At 44.7% G+C, this 21,962-nt stretch overlaps 1 protein-coding gene across 1 annotated transcript in view; it reads right to left on the reverse strand.

Moving 5' to 3' along the window:
* The window catches only part of ALS2 (alsin Rho guanine nucleotide exchange factor ALS2), a 1,343,724-nt gene extending 1,326,783 nt beyond the window's left edge, over positions 1–16,941 (reverse strand). The window contains exons 1-2 of the mRNA XM_086955258.1: positions 16,838–16,941; positions 1,047–1,135 (exon numbers count right to left, since the gene is read on the reverse strand). Coding sequence (XP_086811384.1) covers positions 1,047–1,066 — 20 coding nt within the window. The 5' untranslated portion in view covers positions 1,067–1,135; positions 16,838–16,941. The remainder of the gene's footprint in view (positions 1–1,046; positions 1,136–16,837) is intronic.
* Between the last annotated feature and the right edge of the window lie 5,021 nt (positions 16,942–21,962).

Here is a 21,962-nt window from a genome sequence, read left to right on the forward strand (position 1 = left end):
CAGGGAGGTGGTGCGATGAGGTAGTGCGGCGAGTGCTGCCATAAGACGGGAAGAGGCCCGCTGTCTGCGCACAACCCTGATATCAATGGACTCGGACCTTCTACTGGAGCCCTTCAACCTGCGCCCGTCCCTGCAGTAAGCGATGCATAGAGAAATACTTGAAAACCGGTCCTCAATCACCTGAATCCGACCCAAGAACAGCCATAACGTGCAGCGCCATTACTACACATTATACATGCCAAGCACGCCTTATATGGACAAAAGTGGGAACTAGGGCAAAACCTATACCAGCTGGAGTAGAGCCAGTAGAGGTGGGGGTGTTGGGAAGTTTAGAAGTTCTGTTTATGCACTTGCAAGCATGCCTAGTTAGTTATTTTCCTGATGCTACACAAGGAAAGCTTATGTAATGTATAATGCCCGAAAAGGTACGCATTGCTTGTTAGTTGTAAAATATTGATGTTTGTACATGATGTAATGCACGCTACTATACCACAATCGTGTACCAAATGTACCTAAAACTATGTACGACTCGAGAAACCACGAAATACCAATTACGTTTTGTTTTTTTAAACACACCAAGCTTAATGTGTGAATTTGTGGTCATCTTAGTGACGGAAGAGCAGGGAATTAATGAGATTTTAAAAATGGCAGTGTCTCAGAAAGAAAATTACGAGAGGGCAAAAGTCACACATGTTGGGTGTTCCAAAAACTCCCGATTTCCCTTAAAGCCAATATTCGTAACTCCATATAGACCCTTTAAAGTCACAATCCTTTATGGATTCCAGGAGCGCCTTCATAAGTGGTGAAACAAAAACAAAGCAATTGATCACAAGAGATACAAAAATGCTCAATATTCTTGCATTTTAAAGCCCAACCCCGCACCTTTGTGAGGCATCCTCGTGCAAATACAGGGACCATGGAATGATTTCATAATTTTTCTACGCAACACCTCCTGATCTGAACACTTGTACAACAATGTTTGTAAATGAATTAGCTTCATTAATGGTTCACTACATATAGTCATTTGTAGTGATCAGTTTCCTTACCTTCTTTCCGGTGAATCCATTGGTCAGCGCTGAAGAACCATCATAGAATCTTACTCTTTATTATTAGTGAAGCAAACAGACCGGATACCCTGAAATAATTGGAAAAAATATTTTTAATATGGTGTTTAATATTAGGGATTCGAACAGCTCACTGTTTTTGCAGGATCACACATTTTGAAAAGGTGAACATACTAGGATTAGCACTAGTCTCTTATTCCAGAGTTAAATAACTGAACCTCAACTCTCCCAACAACCTCAACTCCGCCTGAATAAAAAGTATATACTCATTTACTTCACACCAGCCTGAAGAGGGTCAGAGTCAGAGGATACTGAAACCCTACATTGGATTCCCAACAATCGTAAAAAAAAAAAAAAAAATGCAGATAGGCATGAAGACGTACCACGCACAACCAATATAACACGACCAGTCCATAGGAATGGAGATCGAGACTACTAATTTTAAAAACAAAAAGTATGAATGGAAGATCTCACCGCCCAAAAGGAATATTACAAGATACTTAACGTTAAGTAAACCATGGCAAAAATACCGAGCAGTTAATACCATTGGGGTAACAACACCCCCTTTCCCCCCCCTGCCCCCCCTATCCCCCTGAGAGGGGGCGGAGGGGGGCGAGTTGCAGGGGGGCTCCTCGCCCTAGTCTGAGAGGTCATGATTGAGTCTGAGGGGGGCGGGGGCAATGTACCTTGCAGGGGAACCCCTGGAGTTTCGTTACGCCACTGGTTAACGCGAAAATAATGAAATCCCCAGGCCAAGTCACGGTAAGCACGAGAGGTTCACCCTCCGCGATGACCTATAGGAAGTAGAGAGGCGCAGCTTCCTGCACGTGACAACAGAATTGTGCTGTCTAAGTTTTCACAGCTAAATGCCCGGAGCTTTTTACGCGACAGGAACTTCACACAGCGAAATGCCATTTCTGGCGGTTTCCCGTCCCCGAAGCAGTATACAAAGCAAGACAGGCACACAGAGGCAGGGAGTGGGAAGTCGCAAGGAAAAATGTCAACTATTTTCGCACTGAGATGACAAACAATCCCGTGATTCTCGAGCGAGTCGGGCCGATGATAGACCTCACGAGTAGAATCAGCCCATGCCTGTAGCACTAAATAGTTTTCCCCTCTCTTAACAGTAGTTCTTCTGCAGCGCTGCCAGGGGACCAAACTACAGAGAGCTGCCAGCGTGCAAATACTGACAAATATACATGGTGTCTGTGGCCAGGACCAAGGCAAGGCAGCGGTTCTTTACCTGGGGTCTGCAGACCGCTGGAGTCCAAAGCGCCTACTCAGAGGGACAGCAACAGTCTAGAAAATGGTATCGTGTATGCAGATTAATAGAGTATGTTTACATAAAAAGCATAAGCTAAAATTGCAAGACTTAAAACTCCCCGTAAACGTGAAACAATTTGAAACTGGATGCTGAAAATAAAGTTCCTATCAGTTTAATTTGTGGGAGGTGGGCAGCACAGGTACAACACAGAACCAAGTATGGACAAACTGGTGGCCCAACATGAAGCACTGGTTGCACCGACAAAAAGCATGCAATAGGAGCAAAACAAAAAGTGATATGCTGGAGTCTGGCATATTGCTTTGTCTTTTATAATTTCGATTTTTGTAGATTTACCTGACAAGGTAGGTATAAATAGGTTTGAACCTTAAAACCAGTCGTGATGCCAGGCCTGACACAACCCTTCAGAGCAGCACATAACCTTCGTATAGGTGCATATATTCCATACCTCTTGACCCTTTTGGGTATTCAAGGAGGGCGAGATTAGTAGTTTTGCCAATGGAGATGATCAAGGTTGTGGATACCTCTGATATCTATGGAGGACATTTTGCTTGTTGGACGTAGGAAAATTTACCAAGGGGGGTGACACCATCCAAATGAGGGTGAGTACAGAGGGATGACATGTTTTGGAGGGTGCCCGATCTAAAAGACTTGAATCATTTCATTTCTTTTCAGAGCAGTTTTTAAAAACTACTGCTCTTTAGTCAATAGATTTGTAAAAGTATGTGGTAAAATAATTTAAAGTGTGGAAGGAGAAAGATATAGCCTGCAGGAAAATACAAGATGGCTGATGCCCTCAGATAATCCAGAACTGGGTGCCCACTTACAGGAGGCTCTTGGACGCCCTGCCGATCCTCTAGCCCGCCTCAAGACTGCAGTAAAAGTCAGGTACACAGGCAGGTGTACCCAAACTGGAATGTAGTGCAGGCCAGTGCTACCTAGTATACGCCCATGCAGCGAAGGTGGCATGGAGGATGAGTGGGCATGGAGGGAGCAGGTGCCAGACAACACTTGGGTTACCTTTACAATGGTGGATTATATTTCCTGGGTGGAGTAGGAATTGGTCCTACAGATGCGGCCAGTGGGGACCGCACATCATGCCCAGAGTGCTGACCTCCCCACCCCTTAATCCCCCAAAAAACCCAAAAGAAATGAGGTAATGATTTTAAAAAATCAGAATCAATGGGGGGGGGAGAAGTGTAGGGAAATGTCATTCTACAAGAAGTGAGAGACCAACCCACACCAGTAAGAAATGTTTACTTGCAACTAAAAGGGTGTTCCACCTATTACTTAATCACAATATGCAGTTATTTTTTCACACAGTGTCTGAATGCAGTTGCTGTTTATTAAATAAGGACAAAGCTAATTTTTAATATGTTATTTGCTTAGGTTTATCTACTGGTGAGACTAGATGACGGTGAAATATGATTTAATATGTAAATTCTGAGAATCTTAAAAGGGCGTACTATCACCCTGATACGTATTTAAGAATTCACTGTACAAACAATTTGAAATATACAAGACTTAACTGTTTGGTTTATGTAAAGGTTTAGAACCCACGAAGGCATGACAGGGCAGGCTATCGATCTGTAGAAATAATGACAGCTTCAGACGATATTCAAGTTACAGACCCAACAGAAATAAAAACCATGGTCAAAATATTATCCAGTATAACTGGTTTAGTTATCTAGAGCAGTGCTTTGTAAAAATGGGTAGTAACTATTCAAACAAGTAGACTTTCCAAAGCAAATACTATGCACATGTATGCCTCCTTTTATGTGCAATGAGAGAATCTCATTCGTGGACAGGGATTCCTATAGTCGGCTACAATCAAGTGATCTCATTATATGAAGATAATATGTATGAGATATATTGATCACACTTTACATGACTGCTCAGAGAGGGCGTAGGCTAGAATATGAATGAGTTTGTTTACATTCCCTTTAGTGCCATTGAAGAAGAAGAATGGATAAAACGGGTATTGTCCTCTTATTTCGACACAATAGTTTAAATACCTCGGAATAAAAAAATGTATCATTATACTCCATGTTTATTAAAGCACCACGTCATTCGAAAATAATTTACCCAGAGAGGATATTGTTTTGAACAAGCATACTTCTGCCATACATGAGCCATGTAATAACTAGAAGTATACTATTCCCCGACAAGCAAATGTTCATACTGTGCATGGACTGGGATAAACTGGTAGTCAAATTGCATTTGGACGAATACGTTTCATAGCATAAGAATAGCCACTTGAAAACTATCTTATAACAGAGCAGGACAGGGAGTCACCGACTTTCTGAGCTGCAACCAAGTAGACCAAGCAAAGTATGAAATTTGCAGGAAGCTGCATCCAAAGGTCACAGATGAGACTGCAGAGTTTGATTGTAACAGTCTCCAAGGATTGCTATAGCATAAACAAGGAGCTGGGGCATCCATCTTACTAACTAATGGACATAAAGAGATTTTCCCAATGGGTGATATGGAAGAACTTCACCAGCTTTGAAATGAGTGACCGTAATTAATTCAATAGCACTAACTGGTATCAATTGTATAGCTAATGCTGGAGTAGGGAGATTGAGAGACTTATACAGAAATGTGCGCTCAGTGTTGGGCAATTTCTAGCATATTCAAAATTGGAAGTTATTACAGTAGTTATAAACAGCCAAGCAATCACAAATATCAGCACTATTAAGAAGATGCTTGAACCTGAACCAAATGAAAATAAGTCTGCAATGCTTTATCAATGAGGTTTCTAATAGTTCATTAATGGAAGCAAGTAGATTAAAGCTTTGAACCAGTTGTAGCAGTTAGGGCTACACAGTATGTGGGTGTCGCTACTCCTCTGGGGCCACAACCCTGCTCGCATAGCACAGGCAAAACTACACAAAAGTTGGAACGATGGTGGGATAGCGCTCCCAGACGTAAAGTTGTATTATTGGGTGGCACATCTTAAAGTTATTAACCAGTGGCTACACACACCGCAGGACGACCCAGCATAGAGGGCAGATAGAGCCCAACTGGGAACAAATAATATGCTCACATTCCTATATAACAAAGGACTAGCACTAAAATTAATGGGCCCTACAAAACCTACGGCCACATTATGGCACATAGCGCTGACGCGGTTGGGATGGAGAGGGGTTATTACTAAACTTACCACGCTGTGGGACTCCAAAAAACTAGGTCAGTTAAGAAATAGCAAGTGATTTGAATAGTGGGACAATATAGGCATGTCCACGGTGGGAGATCTATGGGATAAGGGGATTGTAGTCCCATTTGCTCAACTCCAACACCAATATGAACTAGACCAGACTGAGATATACAGATACACACAAATCAGGCATGCATTGCTAGCAGCGATCCCACAAGACACTGCAGTCCCTGAGGCCTCCCCATTGGAGGGCCGACTACTGACAGACCACATGCAAAAGCGCGCCACGTCCTTCACATATAAGAAGCTGCTCAACAACCTGCCGGATCCAACAGTCTCACTAAGGGGCAAATGGGTAACGGACATGGGCGACATAGATGACCCAGAGTGGCAAAAAGCCCTAGCGTCACCTAAGGAGGTGGGAATCCCTGCAAGGCTCCGGTTAGTGCAGCTTAAGATCCTCCATAGGGTATATTATACCAGAACCATGCTGTGTAAAATACTGAGAGCACAACATCCATACTGCCTGAGAGGGTGCGGGGAAGAGGGATCTTTCATACATACAATGTGGGAATGTTCAGCGGTAGCGGAATACTGGCAACAGGTACTAAGAACTATATCGCAGGTGATGGAGGGGTCACTACTACCAGAACTGCGCAGATGTCTGCTCAACATATGGGAGCCCAGCGATCTCACGCACCATGGACAAACATGGGTCACTCTGGGACTCATGGTGGCAAAACGGAATATTGCACAGAAATGGGGTGCAGTGGACTTACCTTGGTTAGAGACTTGGTGTAGAGATATGGATCTCACTATGGTAACGGAAAGGTCAGTGTATACTAATCGTAAAAGCCCAAGAAAACGGACAAAAATATGGGCGGCATGGATCGCCTATAGGGGAGACATCTGTGACCCAATACCAGAAGTGGACTCGGATAGCTCGGATGAGGATTAAGGGAGGGGGGGGGGGGGGGAGGGGAGGGGTGGACACGTTGGGGACTGAACTGCTGACTGAAGGTAATAGGGGTAGTACAGTCTATTTTTGTTCAATAACAGTAACGTTTTCAGAAGTGTGTCACCTAAATGTACTGCATGATTTTTGCAAATGTGTCAGCATTGCCCGCATGTTAAATGCATAAAATCAATAAAATTGTTTTTAAAAAAACAAAAAAACTTGTTTCCTTAAGCCACAATACAAGCCTATTTACAAACAAAAAAAAACTGATCATAAACCCCTATGTGAAACCTTTACAAAGAAAGGGATTGAGCAGGTCTCAAGCAGAATAACCAAATAGGTTATTGCCCTACAGGAATATAATTTTGAGATTTGAGTTGAGAATACTGTGGCTGATACCCTTTCAAGGTTGGTTGTGGATTTCCCTGATGACAATGTTGCGGATGATAGTGACATTCGTGTTTGTCAAACGAGTGAAGAAATTATCGATAAGGATCAATGGCGGCTTAAGTCAATTTCTGATCCTGTTCTGTCTGAGGTGGTGGCCCTTATTCGTAAAGGTTGGAACTCAAAAAGACAGGGCTCTGAAGAAGCCTCTAAGTTCTGGGGTGTCAAGGATTAGATGTCTGTCTTTGATGATATACTTTTGCGTGGGACAAGACTTGAACCCCCCTTTGAACTCCGTAAGGGGTTGATTGACTTGGCTCACAGTTCACATTCTAGCATGTCCAAAACTAAAGAAAGACTTTGATCTTCTTACTGGTGGCCTGGAATGGATGTACATGTAGAGTTGTAAGAGACTGTATGGTGTGCATCTCTAGTGAGAAATCTAAGTTAATCAGGGCCCAACCCATGGTGGTCAAGAACTTCCTCTTTGTCTATGGAAGGATGTAGCTTTGGACATCGTTGGGCCTGTTCATTGTAATGATCAGCAGATCTTTATTCTTGTACGATTGGGCTTATTTTCGAGATGGCCTGAAGTTTACTTCATGACTAGCATTGAAACCTCTTAGGTCATAAAGTTTTTGGAGACTCTTATAGCGAGGGAAGGGTTCCCTGAATCCATCCTTACTGATAATGGAGTGGAATATTGTCAAGATGTTCAAAAGTCTTAAACATGTTTTAATTGTTGCCTTTTATGATTTTGATATCGAAATAAAGACTTTGAAAACCTGAAACCTGAGTGCAATCGGTTTCTAAAGAAATGGAAAATTTCTTGAAGAACATAGGAATTAGGCACAAGAGGTGTTCTCTTTACCACCCTGAGACCAATGGTATTATTGAAAGATTTAATAGGGTGTTGAGTGAGATAATTTCTTGGGCCAAATCCTCTGGTCTTAACTGGAAAGAGCAAGTTCTAAAGAAAGTGGAAAGTTATAGAGTAACTCCTCACAGTTCCACTGGAAAGTCCCTGTTTGCTCTTTTCAGAGGAACGACTCCTTGTACTCTGTTTGAACCATCTTGGGTGAGACTCTTGGAAGAGTCTGTCTCCAAGTCTTGGCCTGAGGAAACTTCTCTGGATTGGCGCAAAAGAGAAGAAGCTAAGTGCTTGGCTAGGAAGTTAAATTTTGATGCTCGGAAGTCTGTGAAGAATACATTGGTCACATCTGGTGACTTAGTTGTTATCAGACTTTCTGGTTCAAAAGTCAAGTTTTCTTCTCCCATACGAGTGGTAAAAGTGTTTAAGAATGCAGTAAGAACTCAAGATCACAGAATATGGAACCTGAATAGAATTTCTGTATATTCTGGTCCTGTGATGGCTGAGAATTCTGTTTCTAATCCTAAGCTTGGTAATGATTCCTTTGCTTTTTCACGTTCTTCTTCCAGGGTCGTCAAGAAGCCAAATTATTTAAAAGACTATGTATCTTAATTGCTTGCTATTTTATTTTGTGTAAAGGAGGAAGGTGTGTGGTATTCTGCCTATATTCTGATGTCACATTACTATGGTTACCCCATGGTTCTTCTTAGCTGTTGGAATGTTAATGTTCAAATAGGGGGACTGTTACTTGGACTGGCTTTGAGAGACTGGATGGGTTTCTTCTTTCTCCTGCAATAAACCTGTATCTTACTTCATAATTAAGCCTTCTGAGTAATTCTTTCAGCTGCTAGAATCTTACAGCATGCACTCTACCGGCCATCACCGCGCTCGCCCTCCCGCCGTCAAGCCCCCCGGGTACAAGCAGGAATCCACTTAAGTACTTGTTTACGGTGCAATTCTGAACGAGTGCCAAAAGTGCCATGAAAAATTCATTTGTAACGCTTACAACCCATGATGAGCCATCCTAACATGGTCCTGAGATCTCGCATGCCCACAAATCGGGTAACTGATCATTTTTGATGATTAAATGTGTCTTTTCTTTAAGAATAGTCTGTTTTCCTCTTTGGAGACGCAGCAGGAACATGAGCGTTGATTTCAGACTCTGTCCACATTCAATTGCACAGCACCGTTCTTTCTCCCTCACTCCCCCGGTGCCCGAGGGTTTCAATCAATCAATCAATCAAAGCATTTATATAGCGCACTACTCACACGGAGGGTCTCAAGGCGCTAGGGGAGGGGGGGTCCGCTACTGCTCGAACAGCCAGGTCTTGAGCTGCTTCCTGAAGGCAAGGTGGTCCTGGGTCAGGCGGAGGTGGGTCGGGAGGGAGTTCCAAGTCTTGGCGGCCAGGTAGGAGAAGGACCTTCCTCCTGTGATGCCCGTTATTCGAGAACACATTTTTCAGCTGCTTTCCTCATGCTCAAACGATTGCCAACAACACTGCCGGATTAATGTAAAACTGCTGCAGTGCACTTTTACACTACAGTTTGCGCCGACCAGCTATAGCACAACATTTGCACCATCTAACTCAAACAGTTCACTATTGTGCAATAGTTTTCAGCTTAGATCAAAAGGGAACCATAGACAGGTTTATGACTCTCCCTGTAAGACTGCTACGAGTGCATTTTTCCAACACCTGCGCTAGCAGAAAATCAAATATTTTATTGATGCAATACACTTTATTGTGGGATTAGACACACTGATTTCAATTACAAGATTATTACAGATGCTCATGCGGAGAGAGCAGCATCCTGTTTTGTCCTGATTCTGGTAGAGACTCTGCGTGTGTCTGAAGAGCTGAGGTTGTTGTCACTGGTGCCTCTCATCAGTGAATCCCTGTGTACTCATGTTCTCCTGAGTGCTTCTGAGATGCAGCACCCCAGCACCCTCCATTAGCCCGTGCATCTTTCAGGCCCACGTGCGAACAGACGGAGTGCAAGTTGCAAAGCAGGCGGGGGAGAGGGGGTTGCATTTCACCCTGTAATACACATCTAAGTAATCAATATACAGTTCAATCTCCATGCAGTGCATTGCTTCAGCTCTTGGTAGTGTTTCGCAGGGTGAGTGGCCAGTGTATTGAAGGCCTGTCCCGAAACACGAAGAGAGACAGTATAACGGTTTGCAAGCAAATGGCAGGGCGAGCGCAAACATTGTGTACTTCTTGAGTGGGAGACGGCCATGCTCGTTTGGGCTCTAAGGGCCCAGAGTTCTTCGACCTGAGCCAGAGCCAGGCATCTGTTTCGAGCTTTCACAGGCTCACCCACCTCTAATCTGGACCTGTTTATAGCTTGGTGGCCCAGTTACGGAATGCTTTCCCTGATAATACCACGATAATCGCATGTAGCAAGAGCAAATGCATGCACTCTTCTACACCTTGCAAAGCTTTTCTGAATAAGTTCAAAACTACTCTGGGTTGCAAACATGGGCCACATATTAGCGATGTGATTGACTATTAGGGCCCTCTTTTACTAAGGCCCCAGGCCCTATTATCTGTCCCAATCTGTCCTTGGGTAAAGCAGTTACTGAGAGAAAGGTGTCCTTTGATAAACAGTAACAGGTACAGGATGCCAACGGTGGACTCTAGGTGCCGCACCAACCCCCGATTATTTCCACAAGTGTCAGAAAAGTACTTATAAGCTGTTAGTGTGCAAACATAACTCCTGCACCCACCGCTGCGGGGTACAACCCAAAAGGATGGGAAGAAAGTCACTGACGATAATGGAGTTGTGCACTACCAGGATATCCAAGCGATAATAATGAAGCTCAATCAGTTTCTTCGTTGCAAAAAGTCTTTATTTGATATAATTCGAAAATGTAAAAGCAACAGCCAACGCGTTTCATTCTTAGAACTTCGTCAGGGCAATCAATAAATTGCGTAATGATCGTCTCGATCTATCATGCCTGAGGGGTCGTGGAGTATGGCAATCTTTCAGGAACGTGCGCCGCCTTGATAAGGGCCACGTTATGGAACTGTTGGTCAATCGTCTCCACGAGGTGCCGGGTATCTCCTGGAACCTCCTTTGATAAACAACAGTCCAAACTCTTGAAATGTGGGTCATTTGAAAGTGAGGCGTTGCAACAGTAAATGACACAAGTTTAATTAATACCCAGATATCATTCTTTTTATGTCTTGGGTGTTTTTCCTCAGCCCAACCTGAACTGTGAAATCAATCCTGTGCTTTCAAAAAGAGAACCCTGAAATCTCCAAGTTCAATTGCCGTATGTCTGGAGGCGTTTAGTTCTCCATGCAGAAGGTTTCGGCTTTCACCCTATAGTCTAGTCAAATTAGTTTAAAAAAATGGGCTAACCTAGAACTAATTGCAATACAATTTCTGTGAGTGGATTATTTTCCGGAGAAAAAGATATAAAATGATACCATACATGGGCATATAAACAGTTATACCCTATATATCAAATAATGGGCATCCATTTTGAAAAATCCGCCATATTGGATTAACGCGTCATGATAGAGTGGTAGACTTTTCACCATCGTTTTCTAAGGAAAAATTTCAATAAGAATCCACTCACAGAAATTGTATTGCAATTAGTTCTAGGTTCCACAACAAATTGACTAGTCTACTACTTCCCCAGTGTGTATGTAAACTGTAACATAATCTTGGCGGACTATGCTGCACTATTAGATGTTTGTAACACTACTAATAGACCCAGAGAGCATATTTTCCAAAGTTAATATCCATTGCTATTAGTTATGAATACTAGACTTGCTTCCTCTCTCTTGCTCGATCTGCATCTTCTCTTTTTCTGTCCCACTTTTTTTCTTATATTCCTTTGCTTTTTCTGTCTGTCTTTCGCTCCATGTTTTCTTCCCTCCTTCCACTTTGCCATTTTAGCATACGGGTTAACTGCTGTGTCTGGCATGCATGTGTGAGTGTGAATGTTCTGCAAAGAATTCTAGTCTTTTAGTCTTACAGTTTCAGATTTCGGGTAATTATGGTTCAGTTCCACAAAAGTTGTTAAGCTCTGCCAACCTAATTGTTGCTGGCACTGTGCAGTGGGGGCGTAGTTAGAAATATGTTTTCTGATACTGGTGCTCTGCTTGTTGTCTTTGGGCATGGGAGGCCACATAGTAGTAGAAACTTTATTCGGTTATTATCATTAAAACAACCATAAAAGTACAGTTAAAAAAATCACATCTACAATATATAAAAATGATCACGACAGAGTAGAAATGGGATTACTAAATTTCATACATGAAATTATTTTCGGAATCTAAAAACATATTTTTAAAACACAAACGGACTTAACAGTTAATATGTTGTCTAATTTCTGAATGGCTAAAAAAGTAGGGCGACACGGATTAACTTTCATGATCTCAATATGGGCACAATCCATCTTTTCCTGGGAGTTGTATAATACTTACAAAATAACAGAATATGAATATCTGATTGATCAGACAAGTCATCACAAGGGCATTTACTAAGTTGCCTTGACCAATTGTTCATTTCGGGAAAACTAAAAAGTCTAGAAAAAATGTTTAACCTAAGACGAGTTTATAAAAACCTTTCAAAATCACTCATTTGTAGCGTAACATATGGTTGCATATAACTACTAGTCATTGTTAATTGATGAGCAACCACTGTCTTTTTTTTCATTTCAGCGTTCGCTCTACAATCTCCCAGGTACATCATGTACAGATTTTTAAGTTCTTTCCTGGGAACATGACACATCAGTAAGGGATCAACATAGTAATCATGGTGGCCTATATTTGTAAGGAACACCTTTACATAAGATAACCATCCCATCTTACTAGCGTTATCTAGACTCATCGAGTCCCTCAAAATGGAGCGGTGAAAAGCGCACTCCTCGGTGGTCCACACCCTATGCCACAGAAGAACTGGTTGTACCTTAATAATATCTTCTATATGTGGTTGGCCAAGTTCAGCGTGACAAATGTATGTAGGGACACTGTCCGGGACTGCTAAAAGATATCTCATAAAAAGGTTTTCCACCACCTGCAATGATTTCACGTTTACATATCCCCATATTCCTGCACCATATGTAGCAATTAACACAGGTCGCTCTATAAACGATTAAAAGTTCCCTGGTCGTTTTTTTGCCCATCATCTTACTAAAAAATTTTAAGGCCATTATGGATTTACAAAATATCAACCTCCTTGCCTTTATTGCACTTTTCCATAAACCAGAGTGATCAAACAGTACGCCTAAATATGGGAAAGTTGGGGTAAAATTGAATGGTTTAGAATTAATGTACATAACTTTAGTAGATTGGAATCACAAAGCGGAAGGGCATTACATTCTCAAAGAGCCCTAAGGCCTTAGCGCTGAGATGGATATGGCAGCCACAGCACGCAGCACATCCATAATTGTGTGAGAAATTCTGTTACTGAACATATTGCCTTTTTCAATAAACAAGTCCTAACACTTTCATGAAGTTTCAGTAACTTATATTATACAACTGCTCACCAAGCAAAAATTTACAACCAAAAATGTTATTATTAATCACATAGGCGAAACCTAATCCATTAGCCAATGCTTGTTTGCCCTCTCTTTGTTCTACCCCCTTCTTGGGGCTTCTCCAGCTCTTTTTCCCCCTCTGCCCCCGGACGCTGCTTATCTGTCTTCCCGTCTCCTGCGCTCCCCTGCATCCTTTCACCCCTGCTCTCTTCCCTCTTACCAGTATTGCTAGTGCGAAAGGTAATCTGGTCCTCCTTCCTTCTACTGCGACCCTCAAGACTAGCCGCCGCTTGCTAAGTTGCTGCGCACTTTACCACACAACACCAAGGGAGCGTTCTCCTGCACTTCCTTTCAAGTGTTCATTCACCTATCCCCACCCAACACTCAATACACCCACACAGTCAGCACCCAACACCCTACTCACTCATACTCACACAGACAATCACCAACACAATACTCTATACTCACATGTTTACTCCTCAACACCTGCTCACTCACCAAGCACACCTCATAGATCAGGCACCTGCTGCACAACAATGCCCCGGATCTACTGTTCCTCAACAAAACCTTGCAGAACCTGCACTGGCACCCAACATCGCCACAGTCATACCCTTACCGTCTCCGATCCCCCTCTGCCTCCCCACCACCATCTACAAGGTCGTCAGGCAAGACAGACTTTACAAGCCCAGAGACAGAATCGGATCATCCACAAGAATGCCATCAGCTGCACCACCTCTATAGACATTGGTTGTTCAAACTCCACATTACAGCCAATGTCACCCTAGCAGCACTTTGATCTACAGACCCACAAGACCGCACTCCAACTTCACCAACACCTTCACGAACTTCGTCGCACTACTTGCTTTTGACGCACGCCTGTACATTCTACTCAGAGACCTGAACTTTCACTTGGAAGACTAAGTAGGCCCCCAACTTGAAACCATTCATTGAAGACCTTGAAAACTGGGGCATCACCAATGAGTAAAGGGATCTACCCATGTCGGCAGACCTCTGCTGGACCCTACTTTCACCACCTTCTACAAAATCCGAGCCAACAAGCCCAAACCAGTCTCCAAGACAGGCCACATTCTTGTCAAGTTCAGCCTCCCTGTTCTGTTCCAACGCACATGCTCCACTGCTAGACCAGTCTGCCAAAACCGAAGCTGAATCACTGACCAGGATTGGAACACAGCTCTCAGTATCGACCAACCTGAACCCAGCAATAGCTTCCCTATATCCATCAAGAATCTCAACAACTGGATCCTCTGCTGCACAGACTCTCTGGGTTTCCTCAAGCACAGCAATACAATGGGATTCAGACCCCAGACCAGTTGGTACAAGGATGGACTTAGGCTGATGAAATGCTACTGCAAACAACCAAAGCACAGATCGGGAATAAGCCAGTACGACATGGACAGGAGCACATTCAAATGCACCCTGTGATAATACCAACAAATTATCCAAACAACCAACCACGCAGGCCTAGCAGATCGCATAGACACCAGCACTAACAGAAGCAAGAGACCTCCATTGTGAAGGACTACACCTCACTAGCGCCTATCTCCAACTCAGCACCCCCTTGCAGGACCTCTGCAACAATCTCTCTTAAATCTTCTGCAACTAAATCACTGCCATTTACAGCACCTTCAGTCCGCAGCCAGATCTGACAGAGCTTGTCAAATGGTTCCCGATCTCATCCAAAAAACCAAAGCTAACTAAATGGCCCTTCATCACCCCCAGATGAAACAGCAGCCACCCCATAAAGTCCATCCACTGATGAGCCCCATCGGACCCCTGCCCCCACTACAACTACTGCAGAGCACTTCAACCCAGCAGCACAATGCTCACACCCATCCGGAACAACTCCACCTCTTCCATGATCTTCCCAGATGCTTGGAAAGATGCAGCTGTACTCTCCCTACTGAAGAAACCCTCCTCTGACCCATTTACCATGCCAACTCAGACACCTGTGGCCTCATTTGTGGAGTTCGGCAAGGATCCTCAATGCATACATGATCACTTTGGCTGGCATCATATGTTTCCATTGACAACAACGTCCTATCCTAAGCTGATAAAGCAAAACTCATTCTCTCCCTCACAGGCAAGACACCCAGCACACGGAACAAGTTCATTGTCTGCCAGACCGAAATCTCTGACTGGATGAATCTCTGACTGGATGAAGACCAACTGTCTGAAGCTGAACACCAACAAGACCGACACTGTGATCCTCTGAAAGAAAACTTCATCATGGGACTCCACCTGGTGGCTGACAGAACTTGGACCCACACCAACCTCGACCACCCACGTCAAGAATCTCATCACTGATTGGAAACTTGACAAGACTGCACAAGCCAACGCAGACACCACCTCATCCTTCCACATCCTGAAGATGATGAACAATTTTTTTTTTAATAGATCCAATTAGCACCTGGAAAATCGTCATGCACATCCTCGTTACAAGTAAGCTCGTCTACAGGAACACCCTTTACGCCAGGATCAACAAGCAACTCACCAGAAGATTGCAGACTGTTCAGAACTCAGCGGCCAGAATCCCTCTCAAACTCCATTGCCGCACTCACATCACACCACACCTCTAGGAACTCCACTGGCTCCCCATACATAATCACAATTCAAATTCCTCACCAACACCTGCAAAGCACCACATAACTCCGGCCCAGCATACCTCAACAAAACAAGCGCATCTACTTCCACAAAAACTCCAGACACCTTCACTCAAGAGGACTCCTATTTGCACACATCTCATGCCTATGGAAATCCAGACACAGCGGTCGTGCCTTCTCCTATATCACTCAAAGCATGGAAAGACCTGCTACTACAAATAAGAGTCTTAGTTTAACTTCTTGAATTCCACAAAAAGCTGAAGACCTGGCGTTTTGCGCAGTCCCTGGGCCCTTGGTTTGGCCAGACTCACACCTGCTCAGCACCGAATTACCCTCCTAGAATAGAATGTGCTGTAAAAAGATACATAGCATAAAAAAGGACAAATATGTCAAAACATTCATGAATACATGAATGTAACAAATATATAAAAGAATGTGGCTCGCTCTTCATTTCTCAATACGTAAAATGCTCTAAAAAACGTATTAACTATAACATCTTTTATTAACTGACAAAAACTGCATTTGTATATGTGCCAACATTTCAAATAAGCGTGTATATGTATATAAGCATGCAACATTTTTGAAAAGGGATACGGACCCTTCCTCACCTTGCAAAGCCCGCGAGCATCCTTTAAGGCAAGATCAGCCCTGCATCGAAAATATGACAACAATAATAAAATAAAACGTGATACTTTCAGCCAGCCCTGACTATTTATTCAACTTCACTTTGCAAGTTGGGAATTTCTGAGGCGGCACCTACAATGACAAAAATCACATCTGCACATTCTTGAATGCAACAATTGAGTTGGTTAAAAAAAAACGTACTGGCTGATGGTGTGTCACACTTGGCACGGGGCCCCTTGGCAACCATGAATACGTGTAAAATCTAATGTGTAAATTAGCTAAAACGCAGTCTTAAATTCGAACTAGTCATATGAAAAATAGTAGAACTAATCAAGATCATGAAACAAAACCGGATCATAAATGTGAACAGTTTACATACCATATCGATCGCTAGTCCGCTAGTTGCAAGTACTGTCCATAAATGCAGCCTGATGCCCGTTATTGATAATTTGTGTGTACTATCAGCTACTTCCGGGTCGCATTACAGCCAATACTGTGGCTCAGCACAATCTGGAAGTCGTTTCGCATCCGTCATATGTAAGATGATATAGGATTGGAGTATTGAAGGCACCTCAGCCAATCCTAGTGCGCGGCACAAAATTCCGAAGTGTTATTTGGCTGTGTAGTCCGCACGTGCATTTTGTGGTATGTAAACACTTTCTGAGTAGTCCTCAGCGGTCGAGTAGCAAACGTGAACAACTGACAGACGACAGTTTGTTTTTGACTGTCTCTGCTGCCCTCCACAATTTTGAAGGGGAGGTGGGAGGTGCATACATGCCAACATTTCAGAAGAGCAAAGTGGGAGAATTAAAAAAAAAATCGGGAGAATGGGGCATTGAATCGGGTTAACGGCATGTATGGGCTTTGGAAGTGGCTGCTGCAGGATCGGACATTTGAAACGTAAATGCACGTGTTTTTTTTTAACTTTCAGATGCACGGAGCGCAATGGCAGGCAGAGAGAGGGTGATGCAAGTGTTGTGCACTGGCCTGGCAGGATGCTGGCAGTGCATGCACTCCTCCTCCCCCTCCTGTGTGGCAGCCCGGGCTGTAACAGCTTCCCCGCGCACACACAGCCGCCCCAGTACTTCACACGTCTTTAAAAGACCATTCCCTTGTTAATGACGCTTTGTTGGTTTTTCACCCCTTCTAGAGCCCCTGCATCGCCACTCTGAATATTGCTGGAAGAATTGGCACCTTACACAATACCAAACCCTGTCTGCTAAAACCCCCGAGGAATCGGGTTTCTGCTTGCAGGAATCGGGAGGCGGGAGACTAACCTTGAAATCGGTAGTCTCACGCCTGAATCGGGAGGGTTGGCATGTCTGGAGGTGGGTGGTGCGATGGAACGGGGGTCATCAGCAGCTTGGCAATACAGAGCAGGGCTGACCTCAGGTGAAGAGAGTGAGTGTTGTCAGGATCCCAGACAACTGGTCTGCGCGGCCGGATCATGAGGACTGGTACAATTACGACGACCATATTAACTGCAGCTTTCCGTTTGGGGCGCGGGCAGGTCGGTGACTAACATAAGTGACTGGCTTGTTTAGCACTCCGTGAAAGTGAATACAAACTCAAGTTTATAGTTTCAAAAACGACGTAAATAAGAGAACTATGATTGAATCTTAACACTTTGGTATGGAATCTCAACCCTGGTCATCTTCAGCAGTTCTTTATTAGGGTCTCCCACATTACAGTGCATGCAGGCATCTGGCAAACTCCTATGAAAGTTTGTGTACTGTTGTAATTGTATTTGCATTTATATAGTTGTTCCAGGCTACTGCTAGACCTCCATTCCAGCTATGTCAGCTGACGACCTCAGGGGTTGGAAGTGGAGACATACTTAAGTGGTCCCACCTTATTCACCGGACCAAAATCAGGAAGTAGGAGTGGACATAAGCCTACACCCACTAAGGATGGTATAAGTTATGGCCAGACCCACAATTCTATGTCAGAACAGGAGGCTCCGATTATGCTTTTCTCATTTCTTTAATGAAATGCTCAGCAGCCAATAAGATAACTAAAAAACTACATTTCCCATGAACACTAGGAAATAACCATAGAGTCTACAGTATAAATGGTCCCAAAGTTAGTCCTTCCTCCTCTTTCTTTGCTGCTCCACAGCCAGTTAAGTGCTTTTTCTGATATTTCATTACCTTTGCTGTGATTGCATTTTTGTTTGGTATTTTGCTTACTTCGTATGCTGTGCCTTTAACGCTTGCTGTACGCTGTGTGTAGCGTCTTTGTGGAGCGCTTCGGCTTTGTTTGCCTGTGTGCCCCTTGCCGTTTCTTTATCTTGCCGCTTGTTCGGCCGGTGTTCCCGGGAGCGTGTGGTCACCTCCTTGAGACCGGGCGCTTCTTTGCGCCCTTGTTTCTTTCCGTGGAGCGGGAGCAGGGGTTGCCGGCTTCTGCGAGAGCGCGAGCGCTCTCGAGCCGGGTTTCAGTGCAGGCAGCCGTGTCGCGCATGTGCACTGGCTTTTGTTCCGGTTTTCTCAATCGGCCGGTTTGAGGAAAAGTCGCTTCAGCGTCAACGCCCACAGCCTGCTCAGAAATTAACCCCGTTTTGACGCCGGAGCTCTATTAAGACTTCGGTTGTTATCCTGTGCATAGGCTTTGCCTAGAGTGTGTTGCTTAATATCAGCAAGCCTTACTCCCTCCACGTTTGAACTGTTTTGAGCCTGGTTTTGGCCTGCTCTTTTGGCTTGCTGTGGGGTTTACTACACTCCCCCTGATTTGTGTCATTGGCACTCCATATTTTTCCTGTCAGTCATCTTGTGGGCTTTAATTATACACCTTGTGTATCATGGAAGAGTACTATGGTGAGGATGATGATTGCTATTATGAGGAGGATGATTCCGGGTCTCTAGAACATGATTTGGTCGAAGAATTGGACAAGGGTGTCCAACAGTCGGTTAATAAAGCGCTGGTGCGTGCCATTACTCCACTTAAATGGCACTTGAATAGATATGCGCAGCAACAGGGTTGGTTGCCGGCTGCGAAGAAGTCCGCCAAATCTCCCGCCAATCCTCACAAGTCTGATTTCCATAAGTTGGCAAAATCTTTAGCGGCTGAGGCCTCCAAGTCGTCTGCGCCTCAAGATACTGATGAGTCTGATCAGGTGCATACCTCAGCTTCGTCTGACCATGATGAGGCTCCTCCACGGAAGCGAGTCTGCAAAGAACATTTTGTTGATGCTCCTGAGCGTCCCCCTGTTTTGAACTTAGAGCCTGCTGATATTCTTCACCCTCATTCTACCTCTTGGCTGCCTTCTCCAGCAGTTGCAGCGTATGTTCAAGCTCATATCCGTCAGCCCTTTGACTCTGCTGTTAGAGCCCGGCTCTGTTCGGAATGCCCGAGGCCTGATCTCGCTGATCATCTGGCGGACAGGCCGGAGGTCGATCCTATGATGGTGACCTACTTGAAAAAGTACGCAAAGGACCCCAAGAAGGGCCTTGACAGATCTTGGCAATCTTGCCTAGACAAATTGCTTGATTTGCTTGGTCCTTTGACCAAGATTCTGGATCTTGGTTTACAGGCCAAGGAGGCTTCGGCTCTTGTGGACCCGGATGAACTGATTGAATGGGCGCAGAGGGCTGTATGCCAATTGGGAAATACCAATTGTGCTATATCTTGCGAGAGACGCTGTTCTATTCTTCTTAAATTGGACCCTAAACTGGCGGAACGCTCTACATCTGAGTCGGGTCCGGAGGCGCAAGGCCTTCTGTTCGGTCAGCCTTTCTTGAAGGAACTGACCAAATTTGTTTCGACCTTTAGTGGCATCGATAAAGCGCAGGCTTCCTTGCGACGCTCTATGCGTCCGGTTTTTACCAAGGTTGGACGACATCGTGGACGCTCGTTCGGCCGAGGTTCACATCAACAGTCCCACAGAGGAAACAACTCTCAACGTGGAAGAGGGCAAGACTCCGGTTATTCCACCAGATCGAATTTCTATCCCTCCCGCAAGGGTAGAGGGAATTATGGAAAAGGCCGTTCCGGAGGACAGCAAGGCCATTATCAAGATTCCAACGCTTCAGGTGAGCCTAATTCAGGCTTGCGATGTGACTTTGGGGGGCAGGATACAGTTTTTTCTCGAAAACTGGCGCATGATCTCCAGCGATGCATGGGTGCTGGAAACAGTACAGGGGTTCAAAATAAAGTTTTACCAGCCCCCGCATCAGACCCATCCTCCCCCTCCTTTAAGTTTTTCCCTTCACGATCAGGCTTGCTTCTCCGAGGAAATAGACGTTCTTCTCCGAAAAGGGGCGATTCTTCCAACCGTCCGTCATCCGACGGGGTCTGCCAGCTCAGTCTTTCTGGTCGAGAAGAAAGGAGGCGGATCTCACCTAGTTCTCAACCTGAAGGACTTCAACGGAGGGGTGGTATACCGGCACTTCAAGATGGAGGGCATCCATCTCTTGCTGGATCTCCTGCGCGAAGGGGACTGGATGGTCCGTCTGGATCTCAAGGACGAGTATCTGTCGATACCGATCTTCAAGCCCCATCGTCGGTTTCTCCAGTTTCAGTGGCAAGGAGTTTGGTACGAGTATCAGGTTCTCCCGTTCGGTCTTTCGTCAGCACCTTGGTGCTTCACGAAGCTAATGAGACCGGTTGTAGAACATCTTCGAGCTCGAGGTGTCCGACTGATTATTTATTTGGACGACATTCTCCTTATGGCGGATTGTCCGCTCAGGCTTCTGACGCATCTGGAGTGGTCCATCGGTCTTTTGCAGTCTCTCGGTTTTCTAATCAACATTCCGAAATCGGTTTTGACACAGACTCAATCCATCGATATTCTGGGTTTCAAGATAGACTCGGTTGCTTGCCAGCTCCTCTTGCCTGGGCAAAAGATTCGTTACATCAAGAGGGAATTGACCTCTGTTATTTCCAGACAGATTGTGTCATTGAGGTCGTTGGCACGTGTAGTAGGTCTGTTGGCGTCTTCTATTCAGGCGATCTTTCCGGGTCCTCTGCACTACAGAGCAATGCAGCGTCTAAAGATCCAGCATCTCCGGAAAGGCCTCAGGTACTCGGATCAGATTTCTCTGACGGAGGAAGTGAGGTGGGAGATGCAATGGTGGCTAGACCATATGGAGGCCTGGAATGGTCGAGCTCTCTTCGATGCGTCACCGGAGCTAGTGATAGAATCCGATGCCAGTCGCTGGGGTTGGGGAGCCCGATGCGGTCCTGTCTCGACGGGGGGTCGTTGGTCCCCTCAGGAGTTATCTCTCCACATAAACAGTATGGAACGCCTAGCAGATTCTTTTGCGATCAAGTGCTTCTCTCCCCTTCAATCCAGTTGCTGCATTCTTCTCCGGATGGACAACGTGTCCGCAGTCCGCTATGTCAACAAGCTGGGCGGGACTCGGTCCAAGGTGCTGGCGGAGATAGCCAAGGATTTTTGGCATTTTTGCCTGCAGCAGAGGATCACCGTTATTGCAGAGTATCTTCCGGGTATCCACAATCAAATTGCGGATTGGCACTCCAGACATCTTCGGGATTTCAGCGACTGG

Source organism: Lissotriton vulgaris, chromosome 2_1, assembly GCF_964263255.1.
Source record: "Lissotriton vulgaris chromosome 2_1, aLisVul1.2, whole genome shotgun sequence".
NCBI lineage: Eukaryota > Metazoa > Chordata > Amphibia > Caudata > Salamandridae > Lissotriton > Lissotriton vulgaris.